General features: G+C 43.1%; 2 protein-coding genes across 2 annotated transcripts in view; one reads left to right on the top strand and one right to left on the bottom strand.

Annotated features, from left to right (window-relative positions):
• Window positions 1-255: 255 nt before the first annotated feature.
• On the top strand, window positions 256-2,070 carry LOC147604205 (uncharacterized). Its single transcript, XM_086795682.1, has 3 exons — window positions 256-396; window positions 1,074-1,350; window positions 1,781-2,070. Exons 2-3 carry the CDS (start codon window positions 1,114-1,116, stop codon window positions 1,874-1,876), a joined length of 333 nt encoding a protein of 110 aa, XP_086651808.1. The 5' UTR covers window positions 256-396; window positions 1,074-1,113; the 3' UTR covers window positions 1,877-2,070.
• A 5,917-nt stretch (window positions 2,071-7,987) lies between these two features.
• LOC147604204 (uncharacterized) overlaps window positions 7,988-22,517 on the bottom strand; it is a 39,623-nt gene continuing 25,093 nt past the window's right edge. The window contains exons 8-10 of the mRNA XM_086795533.1: window positions 15,807-15,917; window positions 15,128-15,270; window positions 7,988-8,450 (exon numbers count right to left, since the gene is read on the bottom strand). Of these exons, the coding sequence (XP_086651659.1) occupies window positions 8,192-8,450; window positions 15,128-15,270; window positions 15,807-15,917 (513 nt within the window). The 3' untranslated portion in view covers window positions 7,988-8,191. The remainder of the gene's footprint in view (window positions 8,451-15,127; window positions 15,271-15,806; window positions 15,918-22,517) is intronic.

Below are 22,517 nucleotides of genomic sequence, written 5' to 3'. Positions count from 1 at the left end.
TTTTTCACTGAATTATTATTATAATATAATTCAACTTTCAAGACGATTTGATGGATTCAGCGGCTCTAACGGAGTCCGGACGGCGGTAACGCGGCTCGAGGCCATTAAATCTAACGGCGCCGGGGGCCTCTAAATAGCTATCGACGGCGTCTTTAACGGCCGGTAATAAAACGCGCCGGCCGCCGGCGGAATGAGCTCGCTCTCTTCAAATCATTTGTTTTCTTCCAAATTATGTTTAATCATCTAAAGCTGCGAATTGGGCTTTAATTAGCTTCAAATAATCCCTCAAAAGCGCCTGTTTTTCTCTATATATATGAATTGTAGGTCCCCCCAACAACCTGCAGCTACTTGTTTTTTTCTTCAGAGAGTAAAAGCAGCGACATAGTTTAGCCTTGGGTAAGCTCAGCATAAGCTTAGCTCTCTGTAATGCTTATATTAAGTTATGGTTATCCTTGTGATATTCTTAATTACTAACTAGAGGCCGCAATTGCTTCCATTGCAAAGCATAGTTGTCTGCATATGCCAGGAGTTAGATTATACTAATTAACGAGCTTAAGTGATTCAATATAAGGTCAGCCTTGCATAATCCTGGTATTAGGTCAGGTTTATCCTTATGATAATTGTGATTAACATATCAAGTAGAATTACTTCTGACCAGCTATACTTATAATTATTGCTATGGCTGGATGAGGTTTTGTGCGTAGTGTTAGCTGTTGCATAATCCTGGTATTAGGTCAGGTTTATCCTTATGATAATTGCGATTAACGCATTAAATGGAATTACTTATGATGAGCTATACTTATAATTATTGTTATGGCTGGATGACGTTTTGTGCGTGGTGCTAGCTATTTGTTTCTAATTATTATTATGGCTCTGTGACGTTTTGTGCATAGTGCTAGCTATGTGCTTTTAATTATTATTATTAGTTGGCTCCATGAGGTTTTGTGCATGGTGTTAGCTATTTATTAATATGGCTGTAAGGGGATTAGTAAAATCCCATGCATGTTTATAGTACAATTGCGTTAGGGAAATTTGATTGTTGTGCTAAGCGAGAGTGTGATTTTGTTAAGCAGGGTTAGGGATTGGATTATCTAGCGTAATTTACTAATCAGCATGGGGAATGGCAACAAATCAAACCCTTACACGCCAAGGAATGAGCTCAATGTGCTATCTGCTCAAATATCAGCTCGTGTGTTTAATGGGGTTGATGCTTTCATCACCATCAACGTCCCCAAAAAGAAAGGCTTCTGGCCGGCAATAATGCAAACTCTTCTCACCCACAACATAGAGGTTGTCAACGCCACCCTCGCCACAAACAGCGAGACTGATTTCCACTGCATACATTGCAAGGTACTGCTTGTTTGCTTGCTAATCCTCGTCTTAACCCTCGCATCATGTTTAAGCCGTTGCTAATCAGTGCCTATGCAATTCAAATCTTAATTATTTCTCTTGGAAGTCTCGTGGGAGTCCCTTGCATGGTTTGAGTAGTACCCTAATCATGAATTTGGGCTTAACCCACTCTCTAGAGGTAGTTAACTACCATGGTTCATCAATGGTTGCTAGCTTTTCATTCATGGCTGCCAACCTGTTTGTGATGCTCTTAAGCTTGGCTAATCGTTAATTACTAATTAATATACATTGCATGCTTTGCTAATGGTTAGTTTTTAACAGTGCTGGTACAGACGAAATGTGTACTAATTCTAATGGTTTGGTACGTAGTTAAGCTCGTGGATTAAGGTTTAATGGCTGCTAACTCAGTAATGATTGCAATCAACCGCAGTTGGAGGAAGAATCTGGTTTGGAAGGCGAGGATCTAGAGAGAGTCTTCGAAGATCTTTGTATGACCGAGCTAAGCATCAAGCCATGCAGGGTTTAATCTTCAACTGCGAGAATCAAACTAGCAATGAGTCTAGAGATGGCTGGCTCATTTTTTTGTACAAGTATAGCATTCAATGCTTACAACCACAGACCACACACCATATATGAAGTATATAGACTTGAGAAGCTAATATGCAAAATTTAGGTGACAACGCCCTTCATCACTCGTCTTCTTTAATATTTAGAGCAATTTCATCCATGTTGCTTTCTTGAATAGTTGTGCAATTTTATTTATCTTTTTTTTTTAATTGAGACCTTGAAAGTTATTACAAGGAAAAAAAATACATAAAGCTTTTTATAAGAAGCTTAACCTAAGCTTGATTAGAAAATCTTATAAGAGGAAATTAGTATATCTTTTGCAGCAATCAGATATTAGCTTGCAGTCCAAAGGGCCTTGTGAAGTATGAAGATGATTTAGGAGGAATGAGCCTCGACCAACTATTGGAAAATCTATACTTACATTATAGTCTTGTATCCGAAGAGAGATTCCATCTTGAGATGCGAAGTATCAAACACACAAAACCTGATGATTTGGGAGGAATGATGGGGTCACCAAATATTGTCAAACTATACTTAAGTTGTCTTCATCTTGATTTAAGCTTGATATTAAGAAGGGTTTACCCTCTTAAAATGAGGGATTGTTAATAGCTAATCTTCCCCTCCCCAAACAAATGCAGGGGCTTACATCACACCTTAATTTGAATGAATGATTTAAGCTTCTGAGTTCAGCTTTGGACATCCATTTGTGTCTTTGATAATCACATACATCCCCCTAGGTGGACAAGCCTTTTTTGGAAGCATACGAGTGAGGGCTAGGATGAGTATAATGTTGGAAAACCATGGAGAACCCCATTGAATCCAAAAGAAATAAGCATGCTTTAAATCTAACGTTTCCAGTAAAGCCTAAAGGTTCCAATGAGGGTTATGATTGGATTTGCAATCATAACCATGTTACAAGGTTGTCCTCCATCTTGGGACGGAAAACCCATGGGGGTCTCTATGCAATAGTGTTGAGTGTAATCTTCTTTTGGATTGGATAGCTTTTGATCCTCCATTTAATCACCATCATGTCTACCAAATCTCTTAGGCCAAGAAGATCAAGCCCACCCACAAAGTGTAATATTTCCAAGCTACTTTGGGAAGATTACCCCATAAAAAATTTTGTAGTCCTACCTATAAAAAATTCATTCAGACTCAATAGGTTTAAGTTCTGCACTAGAGGGTCTCCAACTTGAGAATAGTGCTTCATAACAATCAGCTTGCCTTCCATTCCGTGTTGCATCCCTTTCCACTTATCAAATTCTTGTTTCGCCTTATCCATTGTAGTTTTTTTTTTCTTTTATGAAATTTATGGAGTCCAATTTTTCAAACAAGGTATTTGATATATTTAGAGCAATACAGATGATTTCTCACAATGTAAAATTAATGTAAAATTAAACACCCATTGAAAAATGAAAAACGAAGAGCTTAAAAGAAAAGGGCTTAACAAAGATAGTATCCACTACTCGGTGAGAAATTGAACATCATCCCTTGTCCCAAGAAAGTAAGGTAGCAAATTGTATTAAGAGGCTCCATCAAAGAAAAGAAATATATATATATAGGGGTTGGGGAGTAGCCTAGTGGTGTTCCAGTTGTTCGAGCATGAGTTCAAATTCATTCTCCCCTTCCTCCACTTTTACATACATATATACATATATATATATATATACACATATACATATATACATGTATATATATATACATATATATACATATATATATGTATGTATGTATTATGATATTTATTTGCATCTAAAGCTAACAATTTTTGTGAGTGTATGCATGGTAAAGTGGCATCTCTTCTTTGTATGGTGGGACCCATCGAATGTTTGAAAAATTGTTTGTGCTAAGCCTTCCTCAAACCCTTTTAGCAATGTATTTTAGACCAGCACTTTGACATAATTATGACTCATCTCTAATCTTGAAATTTTTGAGAGGAGGTATTTTTCTTTCTCCCAACTTAAGGACTCATTTCGAGAAACATGACACTTAAACCGCGACAATAGCTCAGTTGGTAGAAGGAGGTATTTTTCTTTCTCCCAACTTAAGGACTCATTTCGAGAAACATGACACTTAAACCACGACAATAGCTCAGTTGATAGAAGAGGAGGTATTTTTCTTTCTCCCAACTTAAGGACTCATTTCGAGAAACATGACACTTAAACCACGACAATAGCTCAGTTGGTAGAAGAGGACAAGTGCTATACTAGAGGTCTTGGCTTTCATCCTTGTTGACTATGGTGGATGCGCATCCTTATACAAATTATTGGCAATGGTGTGTGTTGTATACACAAGCCAGTATATCCATTTCTTGTTAATTTCACACCTTCCTCAGAAAAAAACATGACCCCTTTTTTTGCAATTGAAAAAAGTTTGCCAGCGCACTAACTTGGGTGAGGAAAATTTTCCCAAAATTCCAAGATTCCATCCCCCTTCCTTGGAATATTTGCAAGAGCAGGGTTATTTCCATTTATAGATAAAATGGTCATAAAGTATTGGCAACTTTTCAAAATGCTCGTAAAAAAGTACACTAAAAGGATTGAACAGGCAATACTCAAGAATTCTAACTGTTGATAATTGGGATTACCAATCAAAAGGTATGCATGTGTGGTAGGGGAAAGTGTGAAACGGTGTCTCTTTATGTGTAAAGGACTAAAAAAGCTATAGGTTGGGATTGCACGGCCAAAGGTAGATGTGAAAAGTGTGAAACAATGTCTTTATTTGGAAAGGGCTAAATTTTTTATATTTCCCTTGTTTTAAGGGCAAATATAAAAAATGTAATTCTTTAGGAAGAAGATTATATAGTGAAGACTTGGGTGGATCATTTATAGAGGAATGTGCAGAGTTTTTTGTGTGTTTAGCCTACAAGTATCCCAAGCATTGCAGGAGAAGAATGTGTAAAGTGTTGATAGGTCTGTAAATGATTTTTTTATGAAAATGCTATGGTATATATATATATATAAAAGAATGCTTGCATTTTCAAACTGGTTATAAATTTAAAAAACCCGACTAATTTAGGGAGTTACTCTTTTTTTGAATTGGTTGGGATTAGAAAGCATAACACAACACACATTCACCCATGCATGCCACCGCTTGCAAAGTGTGGGCTCGAATCCATGAGCTTGGGACGCTCAAGCAACACCTTTATCCACTGCACTAACTGCTTGAACCCATGCCTTGGGACTCTCACGTAACACCTTTATCCGCTGCACTAATTGCTTGAACCCATGCCTTGGGACTCTCAAGCAACACCTTTATCCACTGCCCTAACTCGTGATTGGTGAGTTTAAGGAGTTTCCTTTTCAACTAGTTACAAATTATTTTGTTACCCTTTCTTTACTAAGTTTTTTTTTTAAATATAATGAGCACTAGACCCATTTCGTTTTTTGTTGGAACAATAGTTATATATATTAATAAAAACCCTTTTTTTTTTAAAGCTCTCATTTCCTGTGGGGGACTTGCTTTTTTTTTGGGGGGGGGGGGGGCTTTCGCATTTTTTTATACCTGAAACCTTTTTTTTCGAGCAGTGGGGTCACGCATGTCCTCATGGGGACTTGCTTTTTTGGGGATTTGGTTTTGTTTTTGTTTTTTTCATAAATGTTTTTTTTTCGAGCAGAGGACCCATTTCCTCATGGGGAGTTGCTGTGTACGAGGAAGTGGGGTCCTTACAAAAACAAAGCAAGCAAGAGAAGCACGATGTTTTGTGTAATCAAATATAAATTCTCAAATTTTAAATGAAAAATCGCAATGATAGATACGCCTTACAAACCACACGCGTGGAGGTGGACATCGAATTAAATTGAGCTCATTAAATGTGAAAAAAATGGCGTATTTATCTACGGCTTGGCGCATGAAAGCGAAAAGACCCAGCATGAGCACAGACTCGCGTATGCACGGCGCATGCACGATGGTATATATCGTGTTGTACCAAATACCTAAACTTTAAAGTAGCAAAAATGCAAAAATACGAATTTCGAGATTACGCATTTTTCCTACCACCTGTGTCTCGTGTCTGATGTTGTTCTTTCAAATTTCTAACCCAATTCGAAAAAAAAAATAAAAAATTTACGTACTTAGGGTTGTTTCTAGTATTGAACCTGCATGTGCTTCATTGTGGTAAGTTAAAATCGAACGCGCGGTCGGCCATTGTAAAACGAGAACTCATGTATATAAGTGACTTCTGAAATATGAAAAGATAGCCCAAGCAATTTGATAAGTTAAAATCGAGCCCCCAATTGTAGAATGCGTGATCATCCATTGTAAAATGAGAGCTCATGTATATAAGTGACTTATGAAATATGAAAAGATAGCCCAAGCCATACCATTACATCTTTTGGCATTACATCCTTGCATCTCTTGCATGGATAAAACTACAAGTTCTATCTCGGCTCCTACGAGTCGTACTCTCTATGGGGAAATCCAAAAGACCTGACTTCGATTTCACCCACTGGCCATAAAGGGATGAGTCAAGGTTGCAACCTTGCATCTCGGCTACTATGAATTGCTCTCTGCCCAAGAAATCCAAAAGACCTGAGTTCGATTTCACCCACTGGCTATAAAGGGATGAGTGAAGGCTGCAACCTTTCGAAACTTGTTGCCAATGCCACCAAGTTCCATTCGACTACTCAAATCGCTCTCTAAGGGAAATCCAAAATTACAAGTTCAACAAAAAATAAATAAATAAATTGAGATCATGGATAAGCATAGCCCATTAGATATGGCCCCATGCCCTTGACCTTGTGTATAAGCTGAAATTAAAAGTGTAGATTATTGCAATGGAGTATATATAATTGAATTTAATGTTTTATCATCTTTTTTTTGGGTGGAATTTCGAGCACCGACTTTTTTTTCATTTAGCTCAAGGCAATAGGAATCAACCCACGACATGGACAAGGTTTTTTCAATCCAATTTCAACACCCAAAGCTTTTTTCGGATTGGATTGCTAGAGTTGGTATTGGAATTATATGCCACTAGGGTAAAATTCAAACCCACCCATCTTCACTTTGAGAGGTACAAGCACACCACCTCTGGGCTATAGCTTCAAAGCCAATTTCAACCCAAAATTTCTAGTGTACTTCCACAACATTTACAGAATGTGCACTAGAAATGGACATACCCCCGCCCCCCGCTCCGCAAACCCTTAGCTGTTCATGTCAACTTTTATTACCTACCCCTGGTAAAGCCACCCCTACAATATTTAGATGGTATATGCTGCCAGAATATTGGAAAATCAATTTTGTGGAGAACATGGAGTATATGTTGCTCCTTGCCATTCTCTCTAGCCTACCTATAACACCCAACAATCCCATTAGCTTACTCTCTTTGTTGTCGATGCCAATTCTAGTTTCTTGTCATACCTCTGTCCTCTCTTTATTGTTGATGCACTTTGTGATCATATACTAATCTCTTGTCACACCTTTATGTGCTTTCTTCATTATTGTTTCATTCACTGCATGATTAACTTGATACCTTCTTCACTCATACTTCTAAATGTGACATCCTCGTTAGCAGCATTCTCCCTCTTGCTCACATAATCATGTAAAGGTCCAAGTAGTGAGCTTGTAGAATTCTCGTTTATAGACTTGAAGACAATGCTAAGCTGAGCATAGTAGTTTGTGTAGGCATATTAAATAGTTTCCGGGAAGAGGGAGAGAGAGAGAGAGAGAGAGAGAGAGAGAGGAGAGGGGAGCAAAGAATAGTACTTACTAAATCCACCGTGAACTACTTACCATCACCCCTCTTGGTTAGGCCTGTTAGCTATTTATTGGAGTTCACTACCTTACAAAGAATTTGATTTTCTTTAATATAGAGGTCAGACAATGCAAACAATGACTTAATGCCTGCACACGTGTACACATACACGTACAAAACGCGTACGCATACACATGCAAAAGATACACAACTTTTATAAGACGGGCAATGCATTTAAGAAAGAATGCATTTGAAACAATCTTCAGAATACTTAAGGATGGATGCAGCTGTAAAAAATGGGCTCTTTTTTTGTGAAAATAGAAGATGCCAATTGGGCCTTGAATGGAGATAGTTGGATACAATGCCATGTAGACTAGAGACCAGAAAACTTCATCCTTGAATGGAGATAGTTGGATACAATGCCATGTAGGCTAGAGACCAGAAAACTTCATGTACCTGGACGTAAGAAGATTTCATGTGCTAATCTGTAAAAACTGTAACCTTTAGACCCTATTTACATCAAATAAAATGCCTCTGACAAATGGGTCACCACCATGATTGAAAAGAACTCTATGATCCTTACTAGAAGTTGACACTCTTGTATGGCATCAACTTCTTGACACCTCGAAGAGTCCTGATTGTCATGACTAACTCCTCCCTCTCAGCCTCCACCTCTGCAAATTGAAGGCTCATGTTGAAGTACCTCTCCCGCATGTCCCCGAGTTCATCATCAAGAATCGAGTTTTTCCTCTTCAATTCTGCAAGATCATGGATGACCTGCTCCACACTCCCAAGGTTCTCTAGGGCAGCGGCATGCACATTATGCTGCTTGGCAAAAGCACTGTAATTTTAAAAAACCCCACAAGAATGTCAAGATAAATACAACAACAATGCACATTAAGTTGCTTGGCAAACGCACTTCATCATTGCTTACATAAGATCCTCTTAAGAGGTTGTTCCCACACAGTAGCGCTGTTAACACAATAGAATTGCTTTATTTAAACCACCTAGCACCTGTCTATTCCCACGTTAATCACTATCAATATTTAACACCAAAGGGCCAGATTGGTGGGACCCCTGAGGCAATGGTACCTACTAGTAACTGTTATGAGAATTTACCTCAGGACTAAGATCTTGACGATGAGGCAATCCTGCCCACCCCGCAGGAGGTTCAAGAGGATTCCTCTGTCCAGATGTCGCTCAACGAGGTTGTTGATTAGCCATCCCCCCCCACCCCCCCTGCTTCCTCCTTCCTCCTTCCTCCTTCCCTCTTCTCCTCCCCCCAACCTCCACTCTTCATTCCCATCACCCTCCTCCCATAGCGCTTGATCCTTCCCGACAAAGACAGCATGGCTCTGAGCGGCGCCTGATTCACTAGTTTTCTAACCCAATGGAGATGACGATCGTAGCTTCCCTAATGATCGATTGCCTTGCCTCCTGAGTGCCCCCTATCATGGGGGAGGGGAGCCATTGGTTTACGGCCTCTACCAATGCTTACCAGTGGATTCGAGTGAGTTCTCAGAGACTTTGGCTCCCTTCCAAGTCTGTCTGATCTTCTATATCTAACCCCAACAGCAGCACACAACGGTCTTCTCCTTCCCCCTCAGTGTCGCCTGGGCTTGTGAGAGGGATTGCAAGTTAACATCCAGCGCTATCCACTCTCATGAAGCTGTTCTCTCCCTCCATCTAGGAGACAGATGACTAAGTAATACAGTCACCCATTGTTGGCCTCTAGTACGCATAAGGCTAGGAGGGTCATAGCACCGGAACCGAGATGGGTCCCTCGCCTCCTTGAGTCTAAAGGTGGTTTTGCTTGTCTTTCTACATATGTCAGTGGCAGTACCAGCCACTGACATATGTAGAAAGACCACCACCCGAGTATTCATACAATCGCCCCTACAACCACCCGCGTTTGCGTACAATCGCCCCCTGTAAACCGTCCCCAGAAACCCTCCATGCAGAAGGTGCGCCGAGTAGGTCTCATTCCTCGATGCGGATAGTTTCTTGGAACATTCATAGGATGGGCGGGGTCCTTGTGCAGGAGCTATGGATATTATTTTCCTTCAGGAGCACCACCTTTGTCACGTAATGTATCCAACAGCCATCTAGGCACCCGTCTGCACTCCCAAATGGCTGTCCATTCCTCATCCACTGCATCTTCAGACTTCCACAATAGCCTCATTCTATGGGCTGATCTATGAGCTGTAAATCGAGCTGAATCTCAGCCAAAGAGACCTGGCAACTGTTAGGGGCTGAATTTCAGCACCCCATCGAGCACCAAAATGCTCCATATGTGGTTGTCCCAAATTGTACAAGGGAAGTAGTGTATGAGGGCATATGCTTATACGTAATGATGCATGTGAACAGGCACTAATCCCGGGGGCACTTTTGTCCTACGGGTTTTTTCCTCTGGACATAGGACACCTAGACTAGGTTTATTATTATCACTTGTACTTGTCACTTATCATTATTGTGTGAATATCGTGCAAGTACTTCTCCCTCTCTCTCACACACTAGACTTGTTTCCTGTGTCTGTGTGCGCGCGTGCGCACGAGCTTCCATTGCCCCAAAAACCCTAACACTACATTCCAGATTTGGTATCAGAGCAAAGGTTTCCTAGTGTTTACAGGTTTCTTCTGTTTCAGGGTTTCTGCACAGATCTACACAAACCTTTCAATTAGGGTACATGACAACACACCCCGAATTCGCCTAAGCAGTCAAAATCAGTGAACCCTAATTTCAGAACTGTAGGACCTGCTCGTACAATCGTAGGACCGAACCCTAATTTCATCTTCACACGTGTGTTTGCTCTGCTCTGTACGTCACACGTCGACAAAATCTGAACATGCTTGGAGGTGATCATACAGACACAAAATCGAAGCTACCAAAGTTACTAGAATTTGGGGCTTTTTTTATTTTGGGGTTCTTGAGCTTTCCAGCATTGGCTATCTACACACAACACTCTGTTCCGGTGTCAACAAATTACATCTGTAAGTGCAAAATCGAGGTTTTCCCCACTCTTTCCTTCAACTTCTTGCAACACGTTTGCACAAGCCAAGTACATGTGACTACATTTGGTGGCAATTTGTGCTCATTGTGTTTGGCAGTGCACATGAGTGTATATTTGGGTCGCATACATGATACTTGTGCCTCTTGTCAATTCTTGTTAGTTGTGCATTTTGCAAAATGGCACAGAATGCAGCAAATGTATTTGGTGTTTTGTCCCAAAAGGACAAACTTGATGGGAGCAATTACAAATTCCGGAGTTTTATGGTCAACAACTTGGTTGGTTGCCAAGGGTCTATAGTTATGTACCTCGACACTAATCTATGGATTAGACACTAATTGGGTGGGGTTAGGAGCCCCAAGATCAAGGATTAACAAGCTGATACTTGGCTAGGGTTCCTGAATTGATAAAACAAGCTTAATGGCCTTTCATAGCGAGTTAGCAATTTATGGCGTAGTTATCACTAAATAAGTGAGGCTTGGGTTATTCTTGAGACATAGTAGTGCGGATGCACCACTAACGGTTTGGCTTGGACCAGGAGAGCACACATGCTCATGCCGTGCACATGGCAAGTACATAGGTTGCTGTTATGAAGGACTTCAGGTGGCCTTCGATGTTACGGGACACCAGAGTTAGACACAGGCCTATGGGATTGTGCTGGAGCCCTAGCCCTAGCTCGGGGGTGGTTCGATGTACATAAGGTATAGTTGGAAGGCAAGCTAGCTTGTTACGTCATGATTTGGTTTAAGACTAACGTTGGTTTTCAACTTTGTTTAGGGAGATTCACGGATGGACTTTACACTTGGTATCAAAGCCACTGTAAGCACAGAAAGCTAAGAAGGTATGTGTGTCTATGGCAAGATTGTCGTATCTCGTGTATTCTCCACATCGTACTCTTTTCATAAAGGTTATGCTTTATTTAATATATATACCTAGATGAATCCAAGAACGTGCATGTTATATACTCATGGTAGTCAACCCACAAGACTAAATAACTATCAACTCCATTATGCATAGTATGGACTAGATACTACGACATCCCCACTAACATCATCAATGCCCAATAGTGGGTGTAGAACTTTGTATCAACATATGCTCTCACACACGCACACCACACACACACACACACACATAAGAGCATATATTCACACAAAGCCCTTCGTACTGAGTTTCTGTCAAACCTCCGAAGATGCAGGGTAGACTCAGCCATAATGAAGCCTAGCACTAAGGGAAGTACTAAATAGAAACTGAATTTCCAGGTGTTGCTGTCCCATTGTTACGCATGTATGAGTGAACCCCAGAACAAGGGAAGCATATGAATTTTTTTTCATGCTTCTATGTCCCTAGGCCGGCTAGGTAGCCACCCATGGGGCGGCCAAGGCTAGGCAATCGGGCTCCAGCAAGGCCAGGTGACCACGCCAGCTCAAGCCACTCAAGGGCAGCAGCTGTGCCCAAGCTTGGCGCAACATGCAACTGCACATGGCGCACATAGAAAAGCAGCACAACCAGCAGTGATACAAGTACACCTGGCTGAGCGTATCAGAGCTAGGGGCACGCACATGAGAAAAGTATGTGTCAGCTAGTTAAGGTGCGCGGGGGGGGGGGGGGGGGGGGGGGGGGCGGGGGGGGTTAACATAATTCGATGTTTTTCATTCGAAGAGCCTTTGTTTTTTTAAGAGCATACACAAGCTTGGACAAAGCAAAAGCATGGAAAACAAAAACAAAAAAAAAAAGCAAAAGGGGGGTGGGTTTTTTTGTATAAAAAGAGGCCTTCCTATTTCTTCTCTCACACAAACAAGTTCTCCATTGAACAAGAGGGCTCTAAAACTTGACCAATTTCCAAGGGGGAGGAGTTCGCGTGTGGGAGAGGAGAATTCAACAGTACTTCATCTCAAGTCTGGGTCTTATGACCTAAGAAACACGCGAAATTTTTTTGTGATAGCAGCAAAGACCTCTATTTTTTGTCATAGCTGATGCAGCGATGGACGAGAATGTTCATCAAGGTGTTGATCATCAGGATGAGGATGTGACAATCGATGACTTAGTCACAAAACTTGACTTCATGGCAAGGATGACCTCGTTAGAGCAGCAAATTACAAACCTAACTAACACAATGGTTGTTATGCAAGAAACTTTGGCGGGTTTGGTGATAGCAAGGGGAGTTGGGATGGCTTTGGCTGCACCCTTTTACTCCAAAGCCCTACACGGGAAAGAAAAAGCAAAGGACTCCAGAGACAGTTGACTCCTAGCTCCACAGGTGGGGTACACATTTTAAGTTCCACCCTGACAAATCCCCATCAGATCTCCTCGTGGAACGCTCCTTGTACAAGACTCGAAACCTGCAAACAAACAAACAACATGGGGGTGCAGGCCTGACTCACCTCCCACCCATGACAGCCGTGGGTAAGCCCACAATGTTGGCTGTCCCCACCGAGCCACGAGCTGAGCTAACTAGGTTGACGTACCAACCAATCTCCACCTCGCGACGTCCCATACCGCCACCAAGCTACCTTCGCGGGCCTCGAGATTGCTGCCGACCTCGACTGCGTAAAGCAGGTGCACGTCTGCACTAGATCTAGGCTCCAAACCATAGAGCTCTCACAAATCACGCGAGACTCTATATGACTAATGACTAACCTTGGCCACCCTTTTATAGGTTCTTGGCCGGTCATCGGGCGTCCACACTTGGGTGCCCGCCCGTTAGTCTATCCCTAACTCAGCTCGCCAATCAACCTGCCTAGCTCCAAGCTTCCCTAAACCTCAAAGCTAGTCTTGTGTGCGTGTACACGCACACGGTAGATACACACTGTGCACATGACATACTCCCCTTCCTCTTAAGAGCTCACTCCTGAGCTCACTAAAAAGCCAGGGTAATCTCTCTAAAGAGTAGTCAATGTCTCCCATGTAGCATCCTCCTCAACACGATCCTTCCACTTGATCTTGTATTCCGTGATAAGCGTATGACGCAATCTTCTTTCACGAAATCCAAGAATCTTTTCAGGTTCGTGTGGAACAAATGTCATGTCCTCGACATCTATAATTTCTTGAGGAGTAACTAACTCGTCTGTTCCACCCAGTACTTCCTTAAGTCTACTGACATAAAATACAGGATGAACTTTCACACAAATCCAATTCATATGCAACTGAACCAATCCGTCGTGTAATACGAAATGGTCCACAGTATCTAGGGGATAATTTCGGAGATCGACCTGTCCGTAAAGTCTTGGAATCTTTCGGAACTCGCAAATACACTACTGTTCCTTCGGAGAATTCTCTGGGTGAATGATGTCTATTAGAATAAAACCTATCTCCGTCTCGAGCACTTCTAATAGATTCTTTCGCAACTTGTAACATTTCTTGCATATCTTGCAAAAAATTACGTGCTGCATCATGCTGAAGTCCTGAGAATCCTACTGTAACAGGTGATCTAGGTGAAAACCGTACATAAGCATGAAAGGACTAAAACCTGTACTCGTATGCTTAGTACTGTTATATGCAAATTCTAACATAGGAAGATAAACCTCCCATGAACTCTGTCTTTTGGATACATATGCCCGAAGCATATCCTCCAAAATCTGATTCACTCTTTCTGTCTGGCCATCAAATTGAGGATGATTTGAGGAACTCAAATTCAAAGTTGTTTCCAACTTCTCAAAAACAAGTTTCCAAAAATCACTCGTAAACTTAGAGTCCCTATCACTGACTATGTCCTGCGGTAAATGGTACAGTCTAAATAATTGCTCGATAAACTGCCATGCTAATTGCGTAGCTGTAATAGTCTTCTGGGTCGGTAAAAATCTAGCCATTTTTGTCAAGCGATCTACCACAACCCAAATAGAATCGTGGCCTTGATGTGTTCTTGGCAATCCGGTAATAAAATCCATGGAAATACTTTCCCATTTATTACCTGGGATTTGCAAAGGATGCAACAACCCAGCCTGTCTAAAGAGTTCAGCTTTATTTACCTGACAAATCTGACACTTGAGAACATAATCTTCTACATACCCTTTCATCGTAGGGTGTCTAACAACCACCTAGGTACTCGAACAGATCGTGGAGCCTCCTGTGATCGCGGGGGCTCAACTCCAAGAAATACAAGCCTTGACAAATATCAAACTCCGGATCTCGAACCTAGGCAAAGGATAGTTCAGTTGAAAGGTTTAAAGCAAAAGGGCTATAATCTTTTACACAGATTTAGAGGCCAGAGGCCAGTTTCACTCTATTCACAGTCCTCTCTTGTCGGTTATTTAATGATTTTTCTGGATAGTAATTAGTCTGATCATTAAGATTGATCCTCAAGTGTTATTGACACTACTCTTATCTCTGATTATCCATCACAAAACTAGCATTCCAAGGATTACTTTTGGACAAGTCCTTTGCATTTTTTTTCAGTGTCACCCTGGCACACCTCTCTCACTCTCTCTCTCTCTCTCTCTCACACACACACACCCTGCGTGCGCATTGATAGTTCACAAGTCTAAACCTACTAAGATTTGATTTTATTTCAATACCTCTGAAGCTGCATCTTGTACATATTATTTGCCTCCAAAACTTCTGTGAGCTCCATCTCCAGGGTGGTGATTCTTTTCAAAAAGTTTTCACCACTGGCAGCAGCACTGAATTTTGAGAGTGCAAGCTCGAGTTCTTTCTTTTCCTGAATATCAATTCAAAGTAAAACCTGAATTGATATCATCAACTTTAAATGCTGCGAGTGCCACTGCTAGACAGACTTTCCATAATTATCAAATGTCGAACTAACTAATCTAGATTGGGCCGAAACAAAGCATTTCAAAAATCAATGTATTCACATGGAAGGGACCCAAAGTGCAAATTGAGTTTTACAAATCCATGAAGAGCTTTGCTTGGTAAGCAAGCAAAGAAGTAAGAACATTTATAATTTGAAAAGGATTAATTATATATAGGTGCCAGGATTTGAACCTTCCTGTGTGCCAACAAGCCAAGGTGTTACCACTCCAGAAAAAGATAACAATGTGAATGATGCAGCTAGACATTATCGTCAGTGCATATTTTCACATGCAGTGCTTCAGATAAGTTGAGAGAGAAGCAATCCTGCTGTATCATCATCATCATTGTTTAGGAGGCATTTGAGAAGTTAGCTCTAGGTGTGAAGTTGTCAGTGCATCCTAAGCCATGAGAAAAATCCTATTCCAGGGCCCAGAGAATACGCACCTCTTTCACATTCTCCAGTTCACTTTGCAAAGCTTCTTGTGAAGAAAGCTTGGACAGAAGCTCAATCTCCCGCTGATAAAAAGCTGCATTCTGATTTTGCAAACTGTTGAGCTGCGGCACCAAGAAGATGGTTAATATAGCAGAAAAGCAGGACCAAAAAACACAAAGTCCAGAAACTGAGCACACCTTAAGTTACTTAAACAGGGTACAACACCTGCTATATCCCCTCCAAGGCCTCACATGTGCATGCATTCATATGAAACTTTTCTTGACTGTACCAAAAAACTCTCATGGTCTCAAGAACAAGAGCACATTCAAACCTACAAAGCTTTTTAGAAAACAACAATTCCCAAACTGGGGGCTAAAGGTCCGAACCATGTTTTGACTGTTTCCACTATTTTGAGGGCGTCCCATTGTGGACACGAAGGATGGACAGCAACATTTGGTTGCCCCTTTTGTGGACAAGGGTGATGGCATACCGCCATGGGCACCCAACAAGTGCGTGGGCAGCCCTGCCACTTGGTAGAAGGCTGCCCAACACTTGTCACGAACTTCTCAAAGAGAAGTCGTAGGCTGCCATGCAGGGATCAACCAGCTACCCCGCCCTCACACAAGCCATCGCTTTTGCTCTTGGACCTCTCCATGACAATCTACTACATGACAGCTCTACGCCTCGACCTACCTGATGTATGGTCCATCTAGCACAGCTGCAGCTGTATGTTCTTCCCCTTTTGTTGCATGAGCTAAAGTACCAGGCCTAAAGCCATTCCAAGAGCTGCAGGACCAGCTTTTATACGCTCACAGACCGCGTTGCTGTCCAAGAGCTGTGCGGTGCTCTACTCCCTCTTTGGTGGCTGCACAACCCCCCTCTCTTCTTCTTGTGGAGGTATGGTCATTTGGACTTGCTAAGAACCTGTATGTTTTAACCAAGCATAGAAGGCCCTGTTATCGTGGAGGGCTGGATTATGAAGTGGGAGCTTCCCTAATTCCTGTTGACGACTCTTGGAGATTGGTAGAAGACTTTGAAGAAGCTCAAGGATCCTTTTAAGACTTGAGGGCTGATCCATTTGGCTTTGAGGCTCCTTGAGAGTGCCTAGAGCTTTCCAAATGAATCCTTCCTTCAATCAAAGCTTTGGAAAACCAAGCTTTCCGAGCTCAAAGGGGATTATGGATTGCTGCAGGCACGGGAAAATTTAAGATAACACTTGAGGAGAAAAAGTTATTTCATGGAAGGAGCCCCTTTTGATTTCAGACACTTAGGATAGAGCTGAGGAGAACCAGTGTTTTCCGTGGAGGGAGTCCCTCGATTTTGGATACACCTACGATGAGGATTCCTTTGTGCAATAGATAGACGGTAAGGATCCCAAGAAACCTACATCAACAATACATTTTCTTGATCACTGCTTTCGTCGTTGTACTAGAAATCTAGGTGGTCTAGTGATCACCCTCAGTTGTTGCCCCCAACTGCCCAGCTTGCTGCTCGCTCTCATCTCATAGGCATTCTGCAGGTGCGAAATATGCAATGCCCCCAAGCATAGCCAACTCTTTTATTGGCTACATATGAGATCTAATACAACATGCACGAACTCTACCTAAGGACTGCCCTAGGCTCTAATACCAATGTAACATGCATACTTATGCGGCAGCTAATTGATGAAGATTAATGCAAAGCAACAAAGATTAACACTAATCACATGCGCAATGATGACACGAAGAAGTAGAGAGGATGAGAAAATAGAGACACTTTACCTAATCTATTACACCTTTATATTACTAAATGAATGAGTAATTATATATACCTAGATGAATCTAGGAACATGCCCAAATTCACCTTATAAGAAAGTGCAATTTATAACCTCATGATAGTCATCCACAAGACAATAAACCATCAACGCCATCATGCGTAGTATGGACTAGATACTACGACATCCCCACTAACGTCTGTTGGAAGTCATCTCCTGTCTAGATTTATACACCAGGGCTTTTGTTGTGGGTGTGCCCGCCCTTATGAGGTGTTTTATCATTTTTCCCCACACTCCGTATTTTTTCCCTATTTTTCCCATTTTTTCTGAGGCTTGGGAGGGCTGCCAGAGGGTGCCAAGAGCAGTACAGTGCTGGCCGACTAGATGTTTATCAGTCGTGGGCACTCTCTCTGCTGGCCGACTGGTTTTGATCAGTTTTGGGCACCAGATTGCTGGCCGACTGCATTTATGCAGTCGTGGACCTTTTTATCAGTCGTGGGCTTTTCCTTATACTGGCCGACTGCCCTCTAGGGAGGTATATATAGGTCCTCAGCCCCCATACCTCATTTGTATCATTTCTCGGGATCTTCTTGTGTATATAGAGCAGATTTACACGCCTACATCTCTCTCTCTCTTGTGCTGTTTTCCTGCCTGCGTTTTTGCTCTTGTGTTCCCAGATTTGGTCATCATCTCCGCTGCGTATTCTGACATGGTATCAGAGCCTAGGCTCTAGATAGGTCTTGGGATTTGTGTGAGCAAGAGGGGGACTGTTTTGTGGCTGATTGGTGGACTGTTTTGGGCTGATCGGGAAGAGAAGGTGCAAGAGGAAGGCGGGCTGATTTGCTGGACAGCCACTTGCAAGTTTTATTCCTTCTTTGTTCCCACGCACCCACCCTTTTCAGAGTACATCCCCGCTATGGCAGATCTGTTTCAGATGGCCGAGAGACATGTGAAGATCCCGACACTCCCCACGTTTCCGGTGGACCGTCAGTTGGACGGAAGCAACTACGGCATATGGAAGGTGATGATGGAATCCGTTCTACGATCTCGCCGATTTCGTCGTCGTTTGTGTAGAGGAAGGGGAGTTACCGTCAACCCGAAAGGACCGGGAGGCCCAGACACAGATGTGGGATCGTGTCAACGACAGGGTCCGTTCGTTTATTTTCCTCAACTGCACACCGCAGGTAATCAATCATGTAAAGCACATGACGCTGGCCAGAGGTATATGGCAGCATTTGGCCTCACTTTACAACAGGGTATCGCCCATGAAGAGGATTTCCTTGGAAGTACAGATGCGGGTTATGAGCCCTGCAAAGTCGTCGACGATGCGGGAGCATATTAACAAGCTGCAGGCTCTTCAGCAGGAAGTTCTTCAGACTGGGAAGGAGATATCGTCAGAGGACATGGCCATAACGTTGCTGTCACATTTGCCCTCTTCGTACTCAGCATTTTACTCGTCTTTGATTACCAGTGGCAAGCTCAGCACCATCACGTGGGAGAAGCTTGTGCCCATGGTCCTGGACCAAGAGGAACGATTCACGAACCCTCCTCAGGGTGGAGGTTCGGAGGCCTTAACTGGCCAACGGTCGAAAGGCCGTAACACGGGCAAGGGGAAGGCTTCGTCGGAGAAGTCTTCTGAGAAGATGTCCGTTAGTGACCGCAAGAAGCTGAAGGCAGAGAGGACCTGTAATGATTGTGGCGAGAAAGGCCACTACTGGAGACAGTGTCCCAAGCGGAAGACCGAGAAGGGTGAAGACTCCTCAGCAGCAATCATGAAGACTCCGGCTTTTGTGCACCTGGAGGTGATGGACACCGATGTTTCATTTTCTTCAGGCAGGGAGGAGATTGGAGGACTCTCCGCAACGGATACTCGGGAGTGGATTCTCGATAGTGGTGCTTCCAGGCACATGACTCCTTCCCGTTCCGGTTTACAGGATCTCTGCAGGTGTTCTGGTCATATTCTTACTAGGGATACGTCCACTATCCCAGTTCACAGTGAGGGCAGGATGGAGATAGTTCTCGATGGCAGAGGGGGGAAGCATTCCTCTCAAGTGTTCCGGTTTACAGGATCTCTGCAGGTGTTCTGGTCATATTCTTACTAGGGATACGTCCACTATCCCAGTTCACAGTGAGGGCAGGATGGAGATAGTTCCCGATGGCAGAGGGGGGAAGCATTCCTCTCAGGTGTTGTATGTTCCGGCACTTGGTTTTCATCTGTTGTCAGTGCATCAGGTTTGCAAGACTGGCGTACGGGTGGAGTTTGATGAGCATTTTGTTGCTCTCCGGGACAAAGCAACAGGCCAAGTGGTTTGGGAAGGTGGAGTGGAGAATGGAGTTTACAGGCTTTCAGCACTCTCTCTCCCAAGTCCTCAGGATTGTGATGAGTGGCAGTCTGGTAATGGTACTCAAGTGTGGATACGCTACAGGTGCGGGCTTTCCGAGACCAGGTGGTGGATAGCTTGCCAGTAGATGGCAGCAGTTGGCTGGAACTTTCCAGTACTGATGTTGGTAGTTCTTGTGTTCGTAAGTCAAAGGAAGCTGAACAGGTCACTTATGCTCTGATGTCTCATAGTATTCGGGACATAGAACTTCCAGTGGTTGAGGATGTTCTTTCCACGGGGACCTTTCGGAAAGCCAGGCAGGTGACAGGTGCTTACTTGCAGAAGGAGGTGGTTTCTCCAGGCTTTGTGGTTCCGGATTCAAAGGGGGTGGTTGACAGGTTTCATCAAGTTTCCAGGACTTGTTTGTGCACCGTAACAGGTGTTGATCCTTGTGAGCAGTGTGATGTCTCTGTGATTCAGAAGCTGTATGGTTCATGGATCTGGTTGATGGACACCGGATTGGACGGGAGCTTCCTGATGAGGCAGTTGAGCTCTTGGTTGCAGATGTCTCTTTGGGAGGCAGGATTGCGTTTCCTGTGGTTTCTGCGGCATGCGAAGGATCAAGGACTCTTGTACACAGGAGGGGGATTGTTGGATGGAGTCCGACTCCGCGGTTGGAGTGACTCAGTTTGGGGAGGAGATCCGGACACGAGGGGATCTACTTATGGCCCAGGAGCAGTTTTACGGAGCAGGAGGAGGTTGCATGGCACTGGAGGAACCCATGGTCATCCAGAGGCACTTTGTTCGTGAACAGATCGTTGCTGATGACATCTTGCTGGAGTTCTGTTCGACGGAGGACAGTACAGTGGACCTCTTCACGAAGTCGCTCTCAGGATTTGCTCAGGCGGCACCCCAGCTCCCAATGGTTGGTTTCACAGCCAGGAGCTGAGGGGGGGTGTTAGAAGTCATCTCCTGTCTAGATTTATACACCAGGGCTTTTGTTGTGGGTGTGCCCGCCCTTATGAGGTGTTTTATCATTTTTCCCCACACTCCGTATTTTTCCCCTATTTTTTCCATTTTTTCTGAGGCTTGGGAGGGCTTCCAGAGGGTGCCAAGAGCAATACAGTGCTGGCCGACTGGATGTTTATCAGCGTGGGCACTCTTGCTGCTGGCCGACTGGTTTTGATCAGTTTTGGGCACCAGATTGCTGGCCGACTGCATTTATGCAGTCGTGGACCTTTTTATCAGTCGTGGGCTTTTCCTTATGCTGGACGACTGCCCTCTAGGGAGGTATATATAGGTTTTCAGCCCCCATACCTCATTTGTATCATTTCTCGGGATCTTCTTGTGTATATAGAGCAGAGTTACACGCCTACATCTCTCTCTCTCTTGTGCTGTTTTTCTGCCTGCGTTTTTGCTCGTGTTCCCAGATTTGGTCATCATCTCCGCTGCGTATTCTGACAACGTCATCAGTGCCCAATAGTGGGTGTAGAACTCGATATCAATATATGCTCCCACACAACATACATTCATACAAAGGTCTCTGTACTCAGTTTTTGTCAGAGCTTCGGAGATACAAGGCAAACTCAACCATAATGAAGGCTAGTACCAAGGATCATAACGAATAGAAAGAATTATTACAACACAAAGGTAGTTGAGAGGGCATATGCACCACTAAAGATAGAAAGAATTAACACAATATCAACTGGCTGCAACTTAGACGAAAACTTCATAATGTGAAATTTGCATGTCCGCTAATACAGCATAAAGATACACCTAGATGAATCCAGGAACATGCCCAAATTCACCTTATAAGAAAGTGCAATTTATAACCTCATGGTAGTCATCCACAAGACAATAAACCATCAACTCCATCATGCATAGTATGGACTAGATACTACGACATCCCCACTAATGAATGAGTAATTACAATGATTGGCAAAAACATCATCAAAAAACTCATAAAATGTGTTCATATTGTGCCCAATACTTGTCCCTACCATTGGTGCATGTCTTGCACCTTTGGTGTTACACCTAACGCTAACCCTCGGGATTAGGTCCTAATCTGGGCAAGGTTGGTTGGGCCTTGTGATTAGGGGGAAATCTCCAAGCAGGTATATAAGTGCCTTATGGGTTATTGTGGTCATAGACTGTTATATATGACAATTGATCTATGCCTCGACTAGAGTAATCTTACTCCTGCAATGGGGCCCAGTTCATAGGCGATCTTGCCGAGGGTCCCTTAAGAAAGGCTTTGGTAGAATGGGACGCCAAAGCTAGCTGGCTTGGCTTGCAGAGTGTGGAACCTTAGCCCCGGACTCAAGGGAGATATCGGGATTCAGATGGAATCTATGGTTGAGAGGTGAGTTTGCATGCACCCTTCTATGTTATCCTAACCTTGTGTGTTTAGCTCTAATCCTTCGGGAGCAGTCTTACAGTTGGTATATTAGAGCCTCCCTGATCAAGGAAGCCGGAAAAATACAAGGTCTACGTGTCTTGCATGTGTTGTCAAAGCCGCCCTATCCAAGTATCTCTCAATCATCGCATCTGTGTTTATTCTTGCAAAGAAGTAGGTGCTTTTATTGGTTTGCTGGCAAGATAAGTTTCATGTGGATTTTGAGAGAGGGGGGGAAGAGAGAGAAGGTTGT

The sequence above is a fragment of the Cibotium barometz genome, chromosome 62 (assembly GCF_041138505.1).
Source record: "Cibotium barometz isolate CiBa-2024 chromosome 62, ASM4113850v1, whole genome shotgun sequence".
Classification (NCBI taxonomy): Eukaryota; Viridiplantae; Streptophyta; class Polypodiopsida; order Cyatheales; family Cibotiaceae; genus Cibotium; species Cibotium barometz.
The sequence above is the reverse complement of the archived record's forward strand: the minus strand, read 5'-3'. Positions and strand labels throughout refer to the sequence as shown.